The sequence below is a fragment of the Carassius gibelio genome, chromosome B14 (genome assembly GCF_023724105.1).
Source record: "Carassius gibelio isolate Cgi1373 ecotype wild population from Czech Republic chromosome B14, carGib1.2-hapl.c, whole genome shotgun sequence".
Classification (NCBI taxonomy): domain Eukaryota; kingdom Metazoa; phylum Chordata; class Actinopteri; order Cypriniformes; family Cyprinidae; genus Carassius; species Carassius gibelio.
In genome coordinates, this window is record NC_068409.1 from 21439390 (window position 1) to 21458728 (window position 19339).

At 37.7% G+C, this 19339-nt stretch overlaps 2 protein-coding genes across 2 annotated transcripts; both read right to left on the reverse strand.

The window, feature by feature from the left end:
- Window positions 1–342: 342 nt before the first annotated feature.
- LOC127971604 (ubiquitin-like protein 3) lies at window positions 343–9065 on the reverse strand. Its single transcript, XM_052574728.1, has 7 exons — window positions 8765–9065; window positions 8573–8672; window positions 8041–8194; window positions 4658–4766; window positions 4395–4481; window positions 4077–4154; window positions 343–1947 (listed from the first exon to the last, which is right to left on the reverse strand). The coding sequence occupies exons 3-7, from the start codon at window positions 8065–8067 to the stop codon at window positions 1895–1897; spliced, it is 354 nt and encodes a 117-aa protein (XP_052430688.1). The 5' UTR covers window positions 8068–8194; window positions 8573–8672; window positions 8765–9065; the 3' UTR covers window positions 343–1894.
- Window positions 9066–9450: 385 nt separating this feature from the next.
- On the reverse strand, window positions 9451–19235 carry LOC127971796 (cationic amino acid transporter 3). Its single transcript, XM_052575022.1, has 12 exons — window positions 19136–19235; window positions 16231–16640; window positions 15796–15957; window positions 15269–15440; window positions 14778–14896; window positions 14468–14690; window positions 14070–14209; window positions 13535–13637; window positions 12999–13231; window positions 12726–12892; window positions 12526–12634; window positions 9451–11896 (listed from the first exon to the last, which is right to left on the reverse strand). The coding sequence occupies exons 2-12, from the start codon at window positions 16598–16600 to the stop codon at window positions 11751–11753; spliced, it is 1944 nt and encodes a 647-aa protein (XP_052430982.1). The 5' UTR covers window positions 16601–16640; window positions 19136–19235; the 3' UTR covers window positions 9451–11750.
- Window positions 19236–19339: the final 104 nt, after the last annotated feature.

The following is a 19339-nucleotide window of genomic DNA, read 5'->3' on the forward strand; positions in this document are numbered from 1 at the left end:
GGAAGAAAAAGAGAAGCACGCAGTCAGTGATGACGTCACAGAACCCCTCAGAGAACCGGAACCACATCGCCATCTAGAGGCTGCGCCACAGCACAACACAACACAAACAGAGCTGCTGATTAATCTTTCAACAAAATGTTTTAAAAAGAGTTGTCATTTAATGCAACGCTAGACCCAAACTGTTCATAAAAGTAATGTATACAAATAATAATAATAGTGCATGTGTATATATATATATAAGTGTGTCTGTGTGTGTGTGTATGTATGTATGTATGTATGTATATATATATATAAAAATCGCACAATAAAAAAAAAATCTTAAAATCCACAGGAACACCAGAGTATTATTTGAAAGGTTTTTATTAATTTATAATACAAGATTTAGGGATTTTGTTTTTTTACAATGAATAATTTGTAGCTAATTTTCATAGCAGTGACAATGATAAACACTCTTGCAGTAATTGGCCAATCAAAACAAGATTGGAGACCGTTTCTGTGGACACTCTTCCCACAACAACTGCACTCCTTCCAAAAAAAATAAAAAAGCCTCATACACTCACTCTCACACACAATTAACACGAGTCAGCCATATGATGTGTACTAATAAAAACTCAACCGTACTCAGACGAGATAAAAGGACTCCATTATTAATAATATTAATTTTCCACAATCAAAAGGCTAACAAAACAGACGGCATACAAACATTAGGAAATAAAACACTCTTTTCTTTTTCTTCCGACCCAGTGGGAGGCCATTAGTGGCAGCCGCTCCCAGCACACATCTTTACCTCTGACACTGCAGCGCAGCAGGGGGTCCATGAAGCCATAGCGCTTATAATAGGGGCTTTTAGCAGCCCATTGCTCCAGACAGAGGCTTTCTGATGATTTCCTTATTTTTCGCACCTGGGCTTTATCCCTCGTGATGCACATTAGATGAGCATGGAAGAGGATACAGATGATATATCCCGACTGGGCAAGAAGAACAGTTCGTGTCATTTCACATCAAGCACAAAACCACCAACCTTCCCTCATGCTTCTTCAGCGGAGACCAGGAACATAACAAAAAAAGCTAGACACAGGGTGAATGGTTTTTAAAGGCGGCTGGTACACACCCAGAGCGAGGAAACACTAGACTAGGGTCATGCACAGATGTCGACGCAACTGATCAGTAAGAGGAGTCTGGTAACTTTGAGATCTACTCTCCATTGGTCCTAGACAAAGGCAAGAAACGTAGGCGATGGCCATGGCACATCAAATCCACCAGCGCTACAGCAGACTCCCTCGGTCCACAGCAACAGACTGATGCTTGTGTGATCACACCTCTCTCTCTCTCTCCGTCAGCTCCTTCTGTTCGAGGCAGGCGGGAAGTTTAAGACTACAACACACACATAGTGACTTCAGATAAGGATCCGTGTTAAGTGCAATCAAAAGTCTGAGATTATGACGCATGTTAAGCTTCGTCTGAGTCAGACGTGTGATCCAAGTGAAAACTCTTGACACTTGGGTGTTGGGAGAGCAGGTGGTCTCTCGAGCACAGGACATCCCCCTAAAAACCTGTTCACTATCAACCCGTTTACATTATTTCTTTTCAATGATTCAGGTTTAATATTTTCAGGAGGCCGGGAAACAAACGGCCACTTCACGAAGCAAGTAAATTTGGCAACCAAACGAAACGAGTAAACTCAACGAAGGCAAACATATGAGATTTGAATAAACTTGGCACAACAGAGTCTCCAGCTACTATACAGAGCAAAAACACTGAACGAAGACCGAGTCGCACTCTCCCTGGAGCCCTTCTGTAATCATCCAGAATGCACCACGGGTTGGTGAACAGAGATGGGAGCGGGGAGCAGGAGGACGAGGGGGTGTGTGTGTCGGGGGGGTTTGTCTGGGTTTTACAGCAGTAGACAGCAGCTGCTCTCTGTAGTCTTCTCCCTGTTCCTCTGGCCTACGAGAATAAAGCAAATATTGAGTCACACTTAATAAAATCAAAGACAAAACCACCATCACAGCTCCTCGGCTTCAGTGAGAAGAATGCAAGGGAAAGGCAGTACACTGTGACCTTTTCCCAAACGGAAGGCTGAATTCCCTGGAGGTCGCATTTGTTGGCTGCATAACGTCATGAAGATCTCATTTTAGAATATTAACGGTTATAAATTTTACCATTATTCTTAGTTAAGCGTAAATTGTTGTAATATGCTTATGACTCGCCAATGTAATGCTGGTTTAACGAAATAAACCAGACTTGATGACGTATGCAGCCTGCAAATGTGACCTCCGGAGGATGCAGCCTTCCGTTTGAGAAACGGCTTCTGATGACTTACAGAGGAGAAAATAGCCTGTTTTCTTCCTTGAATGACATGCTGCGTGTAACTAGTCTGTAATTAATGAGGGGTGGCAATAGAGTCAACTTGAAACCACATTCAGAGAGCATTTGCTTCTGTAATTTGAGGCATATCAGTGTAAAAGAGAATACTGAATGAGACATGCAATACAGGATTGTATTTTATCCAGCAGGACTGGACTGGATCCTGAAAAGTGGGCTTTCTGTACAAATCAAGCTCAAGTTTATACTTGAAAACATTTTGATTGCAATGATAATGCTTATTATTGTGGTCTTCTGAAAAAAAATATCTGTTATAAAAATCTGTTTGATCAATTACTGTTTTAACTACAGAAGCCTGAAGCAATGATCTATTAGTTAACCTGGGTTAACGAAACCAACAGTACCTCACAGCCAAGGTGACTTCTGCTGTACAGGATTAGTAAAAGTCATTTCCAAGGTGGAGTAAGTTGAAAATCACAATGACAAACACATTTTTTTTGTTTCTTTGGAATAACAAACACTGATGAAACATTTAAAGTAAGACCAAGGACAGACACTACAGTTACATAAACTTAGCCTCTATGTTAAGACCAATTAACAGTTAGCTAAGGGGTAATTAGTCTTATATTATAGATTCCACTTTGACTAAACTAAGTTTTTATGTAACCGAATTTAAACATTTGTGATCTCTTCTTAAAGAAATATTGATGAATAACTTTGAAGACTAGTCTAAACCTTTTATGCAACCAGCATAACATCTAAGGTTTGAGCCAGCACAATTTTATGAGGGGCTTTGAAATAAATTAATATTTTTTATTTTATTTTAAATAAATGTGCTGTTCTTTTTCATCATCATTTACTAACTCTCCACTTGTTCCAAACCTGTACTCGTTTCTTTCTTCTGGTGAACACAAAAGAAGACATTTTGAAATGTTAATATCCGAGCAGTTGATAGGCACCATTGACTTCCATAGGAGGAAATAAAAATACTATGGAAGTCAAAGGTGCGCATCAACTGCTCGGATATTAACATTTCAAAATGTCTTCTTTTAACTGTAGATTTATCAAAGAATCCTGAAAAAAAAAAACATGGGCTCTGCAAAATATGAATAAGTCAGCCCTGCCTTCACAGAGATAAATAGCATTTATTAACAGAAACTGTAATGTTTCTCAATATTATAATTTTAGCTGTATCTCACTGACCCCAATCTTTTGAAAAGTGGTGAATATTAAAAATTAAATATGCTCAATTCTGTTTGCATGCTGACTTTACCTAAAATCAAGGAAACTTCAAACCACACTGGACCATTTTAAATTCATGTTCACTTTATCTACTGTAAAGTGACAGCGTGAATGCTGACTTGTGTGCCAGGAAACGTTTCTGTAATATATTCTTGGAAACATCAAAGCGTGTAACCTGCTTCCTCATTTCAAATGTAACGACAGTCATCATTAAGTCAAAGCTTGCTTCAATAAAGTCAGTGCAACTCGTCAAACAGGATGCGACAAGGATAAGAAAACGTGTATACAACCTCTTGTATTACAGTGTGACTGGATAAAGATCAGTGATCGGTCTCTAATATGACTGCATGCCTCTTAATTATTCTAATGTGTTGCCACTGGCAGCAGACCTCCAATAACTGCTGTGCCCTTGTCTTCAAAACAAAAAGTGGTTGTGGATAGTCAAGCCAAGGACATTCAGCCATGTTTAGAGCAGTGGGAGCTTGCCAGAGGAATATATCAGCACTTACCATGGGAGTTCGGCTCTGGCAGTGTCTCTCTGGCAACCAAGTGCATGACAGTTGTTCGGCCAGGGGGCAACTTCAGAGCTATTCAACAGAGAAGTTGCATACTGAATATCGATGTACAATGTGGCCACATCACCCAGTAAAAACGCAGCTTCTGACCGACAGCATTTTTTAACAACCTCCCACTTTCACGGTCCTTTTTTTGTACACAAAAATGTGTAGTAGTGTCTAGAGCAAGGCAGAGTAACTGACAGACAGAAACAATAAGACTGTCAAAGCGGCTTGACCGTGACAGACATACAGACAAGGTCTAGTGCTCACCTCCTAGTGTGACATTGCCATGCAGGAAGCGGCCCTGGAAGATCAGCCTCAGGATGCTGGGACTGCTCACGCTCTCCTCCTCCCAGCCTGCAACACAATACACCACATTCACCACACAAACAGGCTTTCATGATGCTTCACTATGAACAAAATGGTTATATAGTCACCATCTTAACCCCAGTGTTTGACTGTATGTGACCAGACAAAAGATTGAATTATACTATTACTAGAATTATACTAAAAAGTATAATTTTAATTCATACCTGCCGGCCAGTTCTCAAAAACATGCCGGGAAATGTCTGTGGCGGAGTCATTGGGAGAGAAAGTGAAATCCTGTGTCTTCCCACTCACAAGGATCAGCCGTAGATTCACCTGTAGTTGGTTGGAAGGAAACAAATGAAATCATTAAACTGAGATGAAGTGACATTTCCACCAAATAGACCTCAATGACCCTTCAATCTGTGCTCACCCCACATAACAAGAGACGGCCTGGAGAGTCCGGAGAAACGTGCATTCCTAACTAATTAAATTAATGTTCAGCTTTAAGGGTGAATGTAGCTGCTACACACTTTAAAGCTTCCTGTGAAATGGTCTGGTGAGGGGGGAATCGCAGGGTAGGGCAGAAAGGAAGTGCTACTGCCTTTCGTTACCATGTAATGATGCTAACCCCCCCTTCCTAGGCACCCCGTCATCCTAATGCGATAACCCCAGGTGTCCCAGACAACCCAGGACTGAGTTATTAATTTTACATGGCCCATGCATAACCCCTTGCAGGAGGAGGGGAGCAGTACGGTGGATTAGCTCAATAAATTTGCTCCATGCAGGAGTCCTAATAAAAAAGCAACAGACAGATGCAATGCTTTTACAGTCAGTATTACTTTCTGCCACAGACCAACACACTCTTCATGACTATTTTCACACATCTAAGAGATACATCATGCAATTACTGCCTCAACAAATGAGGATTCTTTGATTTTAACTTCCAACATGTTCAATTGCTCAACCATTAAAAAGTATTCATAAACATTTTGGTATCAGAATTTTTATATATATATATATATATATATATATATATATATATATATATATATATATATATATATATATATATATATATATATATATATATATATATATATATATATATATAAAAATTATACTAAAATTAATGTACAACAATAATTAAATGTAATTTTGTAAAACCTTTTAAAAATATTTTTCGAATAATAATAATAATTATTATTATTATAGATTTCTTTTATTTAAATAACATCCAATTTTACTGTTGTTTCAAATTTAAATCAGTACAGTTTGCAACATTATTCAATATATTAGCAATAAACAAACATTTAGATTTGCAAAAACGACACTTGATTTGGGCAAATTAGGCAAGGGACTGAATAAATTTGGCAGTATCCTGTGTGTTGAAACTATGCAGCATCATGGGACTCAATGTCTGAACAGAAAAGACACAGAGTGCTACTATGTCAGCCCAAAAATAAAATCAGACCAGGAACTCAGAGCAGCTTAGATTCTAAAGAGTCTCTTGTTCAGTTTTTTTTTTAATCCAGAGTCCTTTTTCTCCTTTCATGGTTTTCAATGACTGTAATTTAAACATTACATCACCCACTCAGTGTGTGTGGAGCTTGGCTGGACCTTAATGCTCTCGTTCAGAATCAGACGGAGAAAGAAGAGGGGGGCTTTAGAAGGTGAGCCAGTCGTGTTTAAAGCCACATACAACACAAAGCACAAAAACAAAGGAAAACAAGCTTCATGGAGAAATGGTGACCAATCAGATGACCAGATAAACTTTCAACATATTTCTGAGAAAGTGGAAGTGAAAAAAAAGACAGTTCCTCGCAGTTTCCTCTTAAAATGTGTTTGGAAAACTGCTTATACTAGTATTGAATTATTTAGATGTTATCAAACATGCTAAACGGTAATATAAACATTATGTGGATCCAGTTCATCACCTCGCTATAGGGGAGCTAGAGTTTTCCTTCCACCCCACCGTGACAGCAGCTGAGGTCATGACCCAAATAGTGGCAGCAATCAAATAACATTACAGGAAAAGGACGACCTCTTCCAGCCACAAATCTGTGCTCATCCTCTCGCACCACGTGCCACCTAAATCCTTACTAAGGGCCCCCCAATGCCCTGCCCTAACCTATTGTGAAATCAGGCTTCTGTGCTGAGGGCATTTGCAATGTAGGGCACCCCACCCCCATTCAGACACCCTTGAAAATATTCGGCTTTCACCTATGGGGACCTGCAGTGAGAACAAAAGAGGGCAAAACGTAATCCACGACGTCATTCCAGCACACTGTTTACAAACAACAAGCCCCCGATAAAGGCACGAAAAGCCCCCTCTCCCAGCCTCCATGAGTGGATTTAAGGGTGTTATCACTAAATCTGTGATGGGTCGGGTAATATAGACAAGAGAGCATAAACAAATAAGCACTCCTTGCTGCCCCAGTTCTTAAAGCCTTGACAAATACTAAACACCAAAGCTGTCTAAATGCCTCGGAACCAGTTCATAAACACCGCTATAATCTCACGGCTTATACATTTCCTGAAATATATTCAATCATGTTGCTTTCATCCCCAAATCAAGAGCCTGAAGTCATCACCATTTGCCCCCATCCTCAAATAATGGCACTAAGCCCAACTCTGAACCAAACAGACAAACAAATCTCAAATCTCAACTGCTCTGAGCGCAACATAAGAGCTTCGTTTTAGAACCTCAGCCTCAAATAAAAGTTCTGATTTTCAACTTCTATGAAGTAAAGTAAACCCATATTAGCACTAACAAGAACAAGTCATTATACTATTATTTCCAAACTATTAACTTAAGTATTTTTATATATATTTTGAATCGGCTTTTATTTTTTTATAGTAAATATTTCTATTTTGCATTGCCTTATTTTAACATTCAGAATTAGTAATTTGTAGGTTTTCATCTAATGTTTATTTCAATAAACAACATTATTTCCCCTCATAGTTTTAGTTTCAGTTTTTTGTTAACAAAAATAAAACGGTTTAAACTAAAAATCTGTTTCATAGCCACAAAAAGGCAATGATGTCTCCCCATAAATGCAGATTAAGGAGAAAGTTCACCCTAAATTGTAAATCGTCGTCATCTGTTCACCCTCAGTTTGTAAAACATTTTTGCCCTTGTTTCCGTTTATCATCCTCCTGCATGTCTACAGGATGATGATAAACAAAAAGAAGGGCAGAAACTTTTCCAATGATTGTAATGATGCAAATGTCAGTCTTTTCATCAAATACAGCTATCAAAGGCTTCAGGTGGTTTGAAAAATAGCGCATTAACAATACAATCCAATATTTTTATTTTTTTTCAGAGATTAACACTGATTGCCACTATCCACTTTAATAGCATGAAATGAAACAGCATGGACACCTCCTTTTGCACTCCGCAGAATAAATAATAAGTAGTTTTGAGCAGCAACCGAGCAAAAGCAGATGATGCCAATGCTCATTCATCAGTGAACAGTACTTTTAAGATTTTAATGCACTCTAAAAGTCATGACACTTGATGATTTCTCATATAATCTTTGCAAGTCTGAAAATACCAATTTGTGCAATGATGCATCACCTAAAGAGAGATGTAGACTGATATACTCACTGTGTCCGGGTCTCTCTGAGAGGTCATGGCTGTGATCAGACGTGGACGGCTGCCAGGAATCGACGGGTGACCAGCAGTAAGAAGGGATCACAACCCCTGGCACAAAGACTCAGTATACGTCGTCTTCCTCTGGCCTTTCGCTGCCTCGCACAGCCTAACACCAAGTCAATCATTCACAACATGCCCACACAGATGTGTTAACCATACACAGTCCAGTGGTCAACAATGCATTAACACTAGATAATTAATTACCAGTTTAGGTGACTGACTTTACTAAGAGAAATGGTATAGTATTATCATCATCATACAGTTGGTGAGATGACAAGACATTGCTATAAACAGATTCACAACATCCTGGTGAATGCTTTGCAAGTTGGTTAACTGCTATGTGGTAAACTGCATTACAAGTGATCAGATAAATTCATTGATGAACCACCTTTATGAACAATACACTCTATATAGCTAATAATAAACAGACTGGGTGTAGACAGGCAGTATGTAGGGAAAGGCAAGAAGTAAAAACATCACATACCTTTGCTCTACTTGACTTCAAGCCAAACTAGTGTTTGTTTTACTGGAACACCATTATATATCAGCTTGAGACCGACTCGGTGTTAGAAATCCAGATCTGCCTGCAAATCAGACACCAAACCAGGATGAGCTCGGCTGACAAAATACAAACGAGTCCAAAACAACTTAAGCTTCAAAACGATGACACACAGACCATCAAACAAGAGATGTGCTTAGTTTAAGAGGTGAGAGATGTGAAGGGCTGTAGGAGCAGAAAACAGTGCGCGCGACCGCTGGCCTTGAGCTAGAATAATTCTGACTGCGGCAAAATAAAGAGGAACTAAAACGACCGTTTTGATCGAGTCACGGGCGGATATCAGATCCGGGGCGGTCGTTTGATGGTCCAGTGTTTTCTCGAACATTAACTGATGGGTACATCCATCGCTTCAACCACATCTGATGTCGCTAGATTCACTCGCAGCGTTCAGGTAGATTAATGGCTGAGAATTTAAAGACACCGGAAGTCAGCTGGGCATATATGCAGGAAACGGCGCGCAAGGCTTTCTGGGACTTGTAGTTTGACGCAATTCTCCATTTTGATCGCACCTTGCAGAATGGCAGTCATTTCACGTGCTGTGTGAAAGACTGTGGGTGTTCCTTTATATAAATTCTGAATTAGTTTTTCCTTTGTTTTTGTTTTTATTTTCTAAACTTGTTCATAAATATAAAATGTTTCAACTCCCTCATGTGAAAAGGTTAAACATCTTATGTAATCAAACTCAAAATTGAGGATGATAAGTACTGTTTTTATTGGAATATCTCTTCCATATGAAAATTCTTATGGAATTTAATTCTGTTTTCGCAGACTCTGAATTAAATATAAATGAATGCACAACCGAATGACAATACTTGGTATATTTATTTTAAAACAGCATATCACATAATAAAGGCACATTAAGTAACTATTTACATAGGAAAGCTGAAGTGGTTAATTTGTTTTAATGTTAACATACTTTATTAGATCTCATCTTAACACACAGAGAGAACTAAAAGTGAGACATTTATTTTCTGATTTACCCAAAAAGTGTAAATACTGCAGATCCATGTTTAAGCATCCAATCCAGCAGCTCTGGCTCAACCAGTGGTGTGAGTTTGGGGTGGGACCATTTTTTGAAGACCAGAACTATTTAGCATTTTCATTTGCTGACATCAGCGGCACAGAAATTTCACACTTCAGCTTTAAAAAGCAAATATGTACATGAATATTAAACAATGACTTACAACACAGTAAACAGGAATGTCTGTTCGAATCAGAATCAGAATGATAAGAATGATTCTGATTCATTAAAATGTACTAATATTGAAGTTTGTTCCTTTAATATAATTTAAAGAACCTGTGCTAACAAGTAATGTAAACCACAGACCTTATTGTACTCATAAACCAAAAATTTAAATATTGGTTTAATACATGCCTTTAAAATTATTCCCAGGTTTTAGGACTTCAAACTGAACAGCTCTGTCATCTGAAAGAGTAAGGAAAGCTATCCATAGCACTGGTTCATAGCCATGAAAAGCCATCAGACTACAGTAATACTTAAGAGACTATATAAGAGAAGGCAGTGTCTGTTCAAATTTATAACACTGACTCTCAACTCAACTTTGTAACAGATATGATTTTTAATAAACCGGAAGAAACCATTCCAGCTCACCTACACAGCAGCATTGTGTAAACATTCATTGTAAAACAGGCTGTAAATTGACAATATTTGCAGCAAACTGTAATGACTTTTGAAAAATACCGTACAAACAACTCTGTTTAGTGTAAAGAGCAATAGATTGCTCTGTTCATGTCAATAAAATATACCATATCCCAGCAGCAAATGGAAAAAGCCACCAAAGTCACAAAGCTCCATAATCTCTACATTCAGATCTACTTTTCCATTAAAGAAAAAAGCATTTACATTGCAATGTTTTTACAAAAAACATTATGACAACAGCATAAACTGTTATCTTAAGAATATAACTAGAAAAAAACTGCATGAAAAATAAGAGCACTTCGATGCTGATGCTCAAAATGAAAAAAATATTAGTTTGTCACGTAAGTAAAAAACATAGACCCCTTTCGGAAATACTCAATAAAATGACAATAAGGGTTTCCCGTTTTGCATCCCAAATATGTACAGCTCAACAGAGAAAGCTGTGCTGAAATGTATCGTTCTTTCTAAATGTGTAAAACATATTACAGTGACAATAAATAAATTTTCCTCCTACTGATACATAAATACATCTACAAAAATATACAAGCACATACTTGTACAAATAGAAAACTACTGACAAAATCCAATAAAATTTCATGTACCTCATTTTCCAATCATATCAAGTTTATAAAATGAAGTACTTCAAGGACGTTTTGAGTTCAAAACAATAATGCACATGTTATTTAACCCTCTCTCAATTCTCTCTGCTCCGGTAAAAATATATTGGGTTTGTTCACACTGCACTCAAATCTAATTTGGTCTTTAAATTTGGTCATTTTTGCAAAGGATGAATTCTGATCTGTTTGTCTACAGTAGATCTCTCCGGGTGGAAAGAGAGGAAAGGAAAAAAAGCATAAGTTTGCCTTTGCTCGTGTCCACCTTGACATCTCACTGCAGTGCTGAGTTCATGAGAGAACATCATTGTGCAACCAGTCACTTTACTACATCGCAAATGTGACACAGTGTGCTATACGAGTAAATGTGGACATGAAGGACGTTGCACAAAGATTGCACCATAAATGAATAATAAAAAAAAAACCTTGATTTGGGCACGCCCAATGAGATTTTTGCTACCTGTCTAAACAAAGCCTTTCAATAACATACTCCCATTCATTGTGTGAGGAGGGAGGCACCCTAAAATGACCACTCACAGGTAGACACCCTGCCCCACCTCTGAAAACAACATGTGCATACAAAGTACATGTAGGACTAGACTGAATTCTTTCAATAGAGAAGCCTAGACATACATAAGTAACACTGTTTCAGTACCATCATATACCGACACAACAATAACAATGAGTAAGAAATACACAGTTCTCCTACTGAACTGTCAGTTTTCGATGCAGGCTTATTGAAGGATTATAAGGTGCATTATAAAGTGATACTGCAGCATTTTCTTAAACCGGTTGTAACGTTGCTGGCATACCAATCCAGTTGAGCTTCTCAAGGTGTGGCCCTCTCGTGTTCACTCTCATCTTCAGTCAGGCAGACTGGTTTCTTGGCTTGAAGGATGGGCTCAAAATTTTCTGTGGAATTGTTTTTACCCTCAGAGCTGTGCCTTATTCCATATGCAAAATAGATAATAAAGCCTAAAAGAGACAAATGGATAGAGTTCAAATTTAAAGCACTTTAACACAAAACAACATTCATGATAGTGACAAGTACACTACTGTACAAATGTTTTGGGTTGGTATGATTTTTTTATGCTTTGGAAGTATTGTATGCTTATACCAGAGCTGATCAGAATACAATAATAACAGTGAATATCATGAAATATTATTACAATATAAAATATCTGTGTTCTATACAAATATTTTTTTAATGTAATTTATTTCTTGCAATGCACAGCTGAATTTTCAGCATCATCAGTCTTCAGTTTCACATGATTCTTCAGGAATTATTCTTATGTGCTGATTTGATGCTCAATAATTTTTATGAATGTTAAAAACAGTTGTGCTGCTTAATTATTTTTTTTTTGTGTGTAGAAACCATGATTCACTTTTTTTTAAGGATTCTTTCATGAATAGAAAGTTCAAAATAGCATCCATTTAAAATATTTTTTTATTTATTATAGACATATTTACTGTCACTTCTGACCAATTCAAATGAATCCTTCTGAAAGTATTTCGCTTCTTTTCTTACTGACCCCAAACTATTGAATGGAGGTGTACATTTAACACACAGTTACATGACAACGATTTCAGATGCTGTAACTCACCAATAACCATCCATACGGCGAAACGAATCCATGTAGGTCCATCCAATTGCATCATGAGGTAAATATTCACAAAGATACTGACCAATGGCAGAATAGGGAGCAAAGGCACCTACAAAATGAAGAGAGAGGATTATTATAACCACTTAAAGATCTGGCAGTCTCAAATTAACAAACATAAGCTTTGTAAATTAAGTCTGTACCTTGAAAGTGAGAACCTCTTTACTCTGGGGCTGTCGCCAGATGATGAGGATGCAGACAGAAGACAGAAGAGACAGGAGAACAACCAAAGTGATATAAAGAGGGCTGCCCGTCACAACCTGCTCTCCGAACACTGCCAGCACCACACACAGCAGAGTGAACAGCACCGCTGAACAGAAAAACAGAAGGATGTTATCTGCCTGTTCACTACAGGAACACCTCAGCTCTACATTACAGCTACACAGAAACACTACACTGGAAGTGGAAATGCTTACATATGGTGCCAGTTGCAGCGTAAACAATGATGCCCGAAATCTTGGTGGGTACGTCACAGATGGGCTGCACCAGCATCCTGAAGGAAAACCTCTCTTTAAGGGGTGTTGTCTCCAGGTCCTGGCCGTACTCATCCCCACTATCCACATCTGCCATGCCTCCTTTAGCCTCCAGCCTCTGCAGTTCCATCGGCTTCTCATTCGCACCACTGGAACCGAGACTGCCTGGCTGGTACCTGCAGGATTAAAAAAATAAATAAAATTAAACTGATGTAAAAGTATCAAATTCTAGATCTTTAAAAATGTTTTCGAAAGAAGTCTCTTATGCTAACCAAGAATGCATTTATTAAGCTTAAAAAATTTTGTGAAATCATAATGCATTTATGATTCTTTTATGAAAAGAAACAGAAACATCTTCAGTAAAATTATAAATTACTGTCACTTTTGATCAAATTTATTGCAGCCCTGCTGAACAAAAGTATTAATTTCTTTCAAAAATCCCCGTACTTTTGAATGTTAGTATACGTGTATACACTCACCGGAGAATGAGTACACACACAGCAACTAGAGTGTACGCCAGCAGGGTCCCAATTGACATCAAGTCCACTAATGCGGCGAGATCAAACAGAAAGGCCATCAGAGCTACAGAGAAAAAATAGACAGATTTTAGAGTTATGTCATCCACTGACAGTCATGACATAAATAAAAATTAGTGCCATCAAACGATTAATCGCGATTAATCGCATCCAAAATAAAAGTTTTTGTTTACATAATATATGTAATGTATTTTGTAATATGTTTATTATGTATATATAAATACACACACATACTGTATATATTTTGAATATATTTACATGTATATAAAGTTAAATATTTATATTATAAAAAGTCTTATTATATATAAATATATATAACATATAAACATAACATATTTGTCTTAAATGTATATGTGCATGTGTTTGTATTTATATATACACAGTACACACTCATATATTATGTAAACCAAAACTTTTACTTTGGATGCGATTAATCGAGATTAATTGTTTGACAGCACTGATCAAAATACAGTCTTACCTGCTACGATGCCAGACACAATGGTGGCCAGCAGAGGTGTCTTGGTTTTCTTGTGCATGCGGGAGAGGGAGCGAAAGAGCAAACCATCCTCAGCCATGGCATAAATCACACGAGGCATAGGGAACATGGAGCCTAACAAGCTGGAGAATATTATAAAGAAAAAAAAAAAACATTGGTTACTGTAAATAACTGAAATTTAACCCATAAAAAACTTTTTTGGCTAATTGAAAAAATAAATGTTAACTTAAAAAAAAAAAAAAGCATTAAATTACTACAACTTTAACTTAAATGGACATGAAAGCAGATAATATAAAATAATCAAATTCTAAATATTAACAAACATATAATAGTATCTCAATAATACTAAAATAAGTTTATGAAAACGTCAATAAACGTACCTGGTGGAAAGGGCGCACAGAGACCCCACCGCTACAATATAGCGAGCGGGGCCCCATTGCACATATTGAAAGGCCTCTGGAAGTGGACTATGAACATCCAGCTTGTAATAGGGCATCATGAGTGTGAGCGCTGCTGACACTCCGAAGTAGGCAAAAAAGCAGATGAGCAGAGAGGCCACTATGCCGATCGGGATGGAACGCTTGGGGTTTTTGGCCTCCTCACCTATGACATCACCAGAACTGAGGTGAGCTTGGTTTTAAAAGTAGGATAATACTGGTTTTCATGACTTTTTTTTTCTTCTGAACTTACTTGTGGTTGCGATGCAGTCGAAACCCACAAATGCATAGAAACAAGTAGCAGCACCAGTCAGGATTCCACTGACGCCAAATGGTGCAAAACCACCCGAGCCAAAATCTTTTTCAATTTGCCTAAAATATGAAAGAGTTTTCAAACTTCAAATTTACAGTGAATTCATATTCATATATGTATGTGGGTGTGTGCATATTGTTTTTTTATTTTTAATTTTATTTCAAGATTTTTACCATTTTTCAAATTGTTATTTTTTTCATATGAAAGTTTTCAAACATCAAATTTACAATGAATATACATACATATACATGCTTTCTTATTACATTTTATTAATTAATTTAATATTTTTTGTTATTAAGTATATCTTTATACCATATATCTTTAGTAAATATGCTCCTGAGCCAACTGAGTGTTTCATTTATGCTCTAGATCGTATTTTCTTCATTTCTATTGCTATGCCTGCATCTGAAAGTAAAGGCAGTGTGACTTACTCTGGATTGTAGTTGTTTGTGCTGTTAATGTAGTCCTCCACAGTGAGGCTCCAGTTGGCAGTGTTGCCTTTCACAAAGCCCGATATAATAACAAATATCAGAACCACCAGGTTGATTCCTGTGAAGATCTTGTTGACGAGTGCAGACTCACTCACTCCAAATGCCAATAATCCTGTTGCGTGGGAAGTGAGAGGTAGCAAATTCACACCATTATGGTCTTTTGCATGGCAATAGTGGAAAGAAATTGTGAGCAACAGTCCTATGACTAATTGGGTACATTGGTAAAGCAGACCATTTAAAATGGTTTAATTGCTTCAGCAGAACTGGTGTGGTAGAACCAAATAAACTTTTTGGCACTCCAACAAAAGCCAGGTCTTGAATAAGAGGTGGAGTCAAAAATTCTGGGACAAGATCCACCGACTTATCAGAATAATTGGCTTTGCAAACACTTTGCGCCAACTAAGACGCAACTGGGCATTATCATATTACAGCCGAGTGATTCTTAGAGGGGGAAAAAAGGTTCTCACCAGTGAGCAATATGACCAGGATGAGAGCAAACACATCTGGATACTCGGCTAACACTTCTCCAGTGTCTGGAAACGACATGTAATCAGTGAAGAAATCAGAGATGGTTTTGTTCACTAGATTGTCAAACGTTGAGCTCCAAGCCCGTGCCACACTGGCTGTGCCTGTGAAATGGAGAGAAGGACATATGAGTAGATGCAAAAGACTTGCGTCCACTTGTTACATTAAACCTAAGCAGCCGCTCAAGGGCCCTTCAGTCTAGAGTAAACACTTCAAACGGTTTAAAAACCACTTTAATTGGTCAAACTCTTGGGCTTGCATTCTGAGTTAACTCATGGGAGCTAATGATTCATTAGTAAATTTGGATTCAAAAAGGAAAGTCCAAATTAAAGTCACATTATTAAACTAGATTCTAAAGATAAAGTTTGCATGCTCACCAATCACGTATGACAGAATGAGGTTCCATCCCGTGATGAAGGCCCATATTTCACCAACTGTTACGTAGCTGTACAGGTAAGCGGACCCCGTCTTGGGAACACGTGCACCAAATTCGGCATAGCACAAACCAGCGAGGACAGACGACAACGCTGCAATGAGGAAGGAAAGCACGATTGCAGGTCCAGCCTTCTCTCGGGCCACTTCCCCAGCCAGGACATAGACCCCTGCACCCAGTGTGGCCCCGACCCCGAGGGCTATGAGGTCAAGAGTGGTGAGACAGCGAGCGAAGCGGGTCTCGTCCTGAGACGTGTCCAGCATGCGACGCCTCAGCAGCATCTTCCCAAAGGAGGCCAGCTTATTCTCAGCCATGATGGATAAAGTTAAGGAGACTGGGATCAAGCTGAAGGCACTAAAGAAGAAAATAAACTATTAATTTTTCTACAAAAAAAGTTAGAAAAATCCTGACTTTTTGGAAAATTAGGTCAAAAAATTAGTGGCCTACATGTTAATTTCAAGGAAGAATAACCTAAAGTTCACAAAGGACAAGATATTTTAAAATGCTTGTCTTGACTTAATATAGTGAACTTCTAAAACCTCTCCATAATACGAATAATAACTATATGTGAACCTGGATCATTAAAAACAGTCATAAGTAGCACAGGTATAATTGTAGCAATAGTCAAAACTATTGATTTTTCTTTTATTCCCAAAATCATTAGATCTCATTATACTCTGCACAAAATAAATGCATATCAAATACATTTTAGTTTTTTTTTTTCTTCTAGGTTGCACAAGCTCTTTATTCTGATTGTCGGTTTTCAATGTTTTTATCGCTCATCCGGAAACTGTTCTGAAAGTGATTCTGAAGATATGGTGCAGATGTATTTATTCTCACAGAAGGATCATTAAAACTTTACAGTTATTCTTTGCGTGAACAGCTCTTTATTCAAGTTATTTCATGTAAAGGGCATATAAAAGGGCGGCTTTTATCCACCACACCCGTGGACACAGACAGAGCAATCATTGAGCACTTTACAAACATCTCATCTGTCCACAGGGCAGTTCAACCCATCAGGATAATTAATAAGATTCATATCTAAGAGGTTTGACCTTTCATTACGAAGTCATAATTCATGAAGTTCAACAGCTCCAAAGCTCAGATAAAGAGCACTGGCATTGGTGTGGATGGAAACAATTTTCAGGCAAGACCAAACTTATTCATCACAATTCATTGGCTAGATGAAAAGAGCAGAGCGGGTGAAATTGGAAAAGCAGTACATCTGAGGTCAAAGGAAACAAAACAAAAATCTAAATATATAGCACCATCCTCTTAATTCAGAATGCAAAAAAAGGTCAGGCATGCTATTTGAATACAGAGTTTACATAATACAAATATTAATGTCTGATGTCGAACAGTGCACCCATTGCACTCTTTTCACTAGAAACAGAGCACATGCAGGTAAGGGTTTTTTTGTGTGGTTTCTGCCCAGCAGCTTGAGAAGTCATACATGTTTGATCAGATCCTGTCTAGGGACGAACTAGAAGTAAACCTGCACCTGCGTAGTCAATACACGACTATATAACAGGATCTGACTCTTAAGTATTTTTTCTGCATTCTTAATGTTCAAAGCATATCCTCATACATTAAAATTATACAAGGATGGCTTCATAAAAATAAAGTCTTATTGTCTGCTGCTCAGTAAATGACCTCACTTTCTGCATAATTCAATGAGGTCACTACACGGAAAACATTTACTTCCTTCCAGGGGTATTATATAAAACAACTAGCATTAAAAAAAAGCTCACTAACTTTAGAACAAAGCAAACGCAAAGTCTACTCTAGTCAAACAATGCGGATTAAATCTGTCACATAGTGGACGGTTACCATGAAATACTGATGATTATCAGTGAAACCAGTTAAAATGCTGCCTCAGACATTACTGATGTGTCTTTATAAACAGTTTAGAGGATACATTATTCATTATATCAGACTAGCATGTTACGTTTAACACTCCCTGTTAAAGGAAAGAGCTTTATCAGTTGGTCATGCAGTGATTTAAAGTTATTCTCCGAGAAATTAAATAAATAAACAATTTCAAGCAATAAACGAGGGAACTTAAACAGGTCTTATGTCTATCATCTGGATATCTATCCTGGCACCTGCTTCACTGAGTTTGCTGGTTTGAAAATCAGTACTGTATTTGAAGATGATCCCTCAAAGCAATTGCATCCCAATTTCTTGATGCAAAGTTGACAAGACACATTCTTCTTAATGTCAAAAATGTAAACTTCGCCTTAGAAAGTTTACTATTTAACTGGAATGCACCAGCACCGGTTACAACACGGTTAAAACACACCTTCCTTTACAAAAATGGAATTTCATTAGACTTAATGAATCTAGTTCAGCATATGAAGTGTCATTCAGTAGCCTGTTCATGGTGAAAGACCCACATGCATTGAGAAACATTCCAATGTACTGAATGTGTTCGGTTTAGTAGGATTAATTTAAACTCGTATCTAACTTTAAACCACGTTCAAAACTGCCCCTGAAAATCTGCCTAACTTGATAAAAGCATATTGATTCATTTTGTCAATTGAAAAAATGTATTTAATGTATTAAAGTACCATTATGGTATATTTTTTAAATAAACGAAATAACATTTAAATCATTATTTAAATAAATAAATAATAGTAATACTTATAAAGTAGTGCACATTTAACATCTAAAGGCACGCGCGCCATTTCTGCCACGAGGATGAACGTAATAAAGATAAACATGGAATTTCCGCTAACGATAGAAAATCTAATTCAGATGGTTTACTTAACGAACAATGGAGACGTGTCAGATTTCACGCGAGTCTCATATCTAACAGTCATAACTAATAATCGTTAAAAGGTAGTTACCCTCTCTGTTGAGATGATGTGGTTTTCAGACGGACAGACGATGAGCAGCGCGCGGTGAGCAGTCTAGAAAACTGAGCAACGTTACCAGAGACTTGCAATTTAACACTCATACGGGAAAGCCTTTTAAGGTCATATCGTTTCCCCTCGGGGTGGAACAAAGCCAAACGTAGTAGCGTTTCCATTGACGACATGATTTGCCCAGCT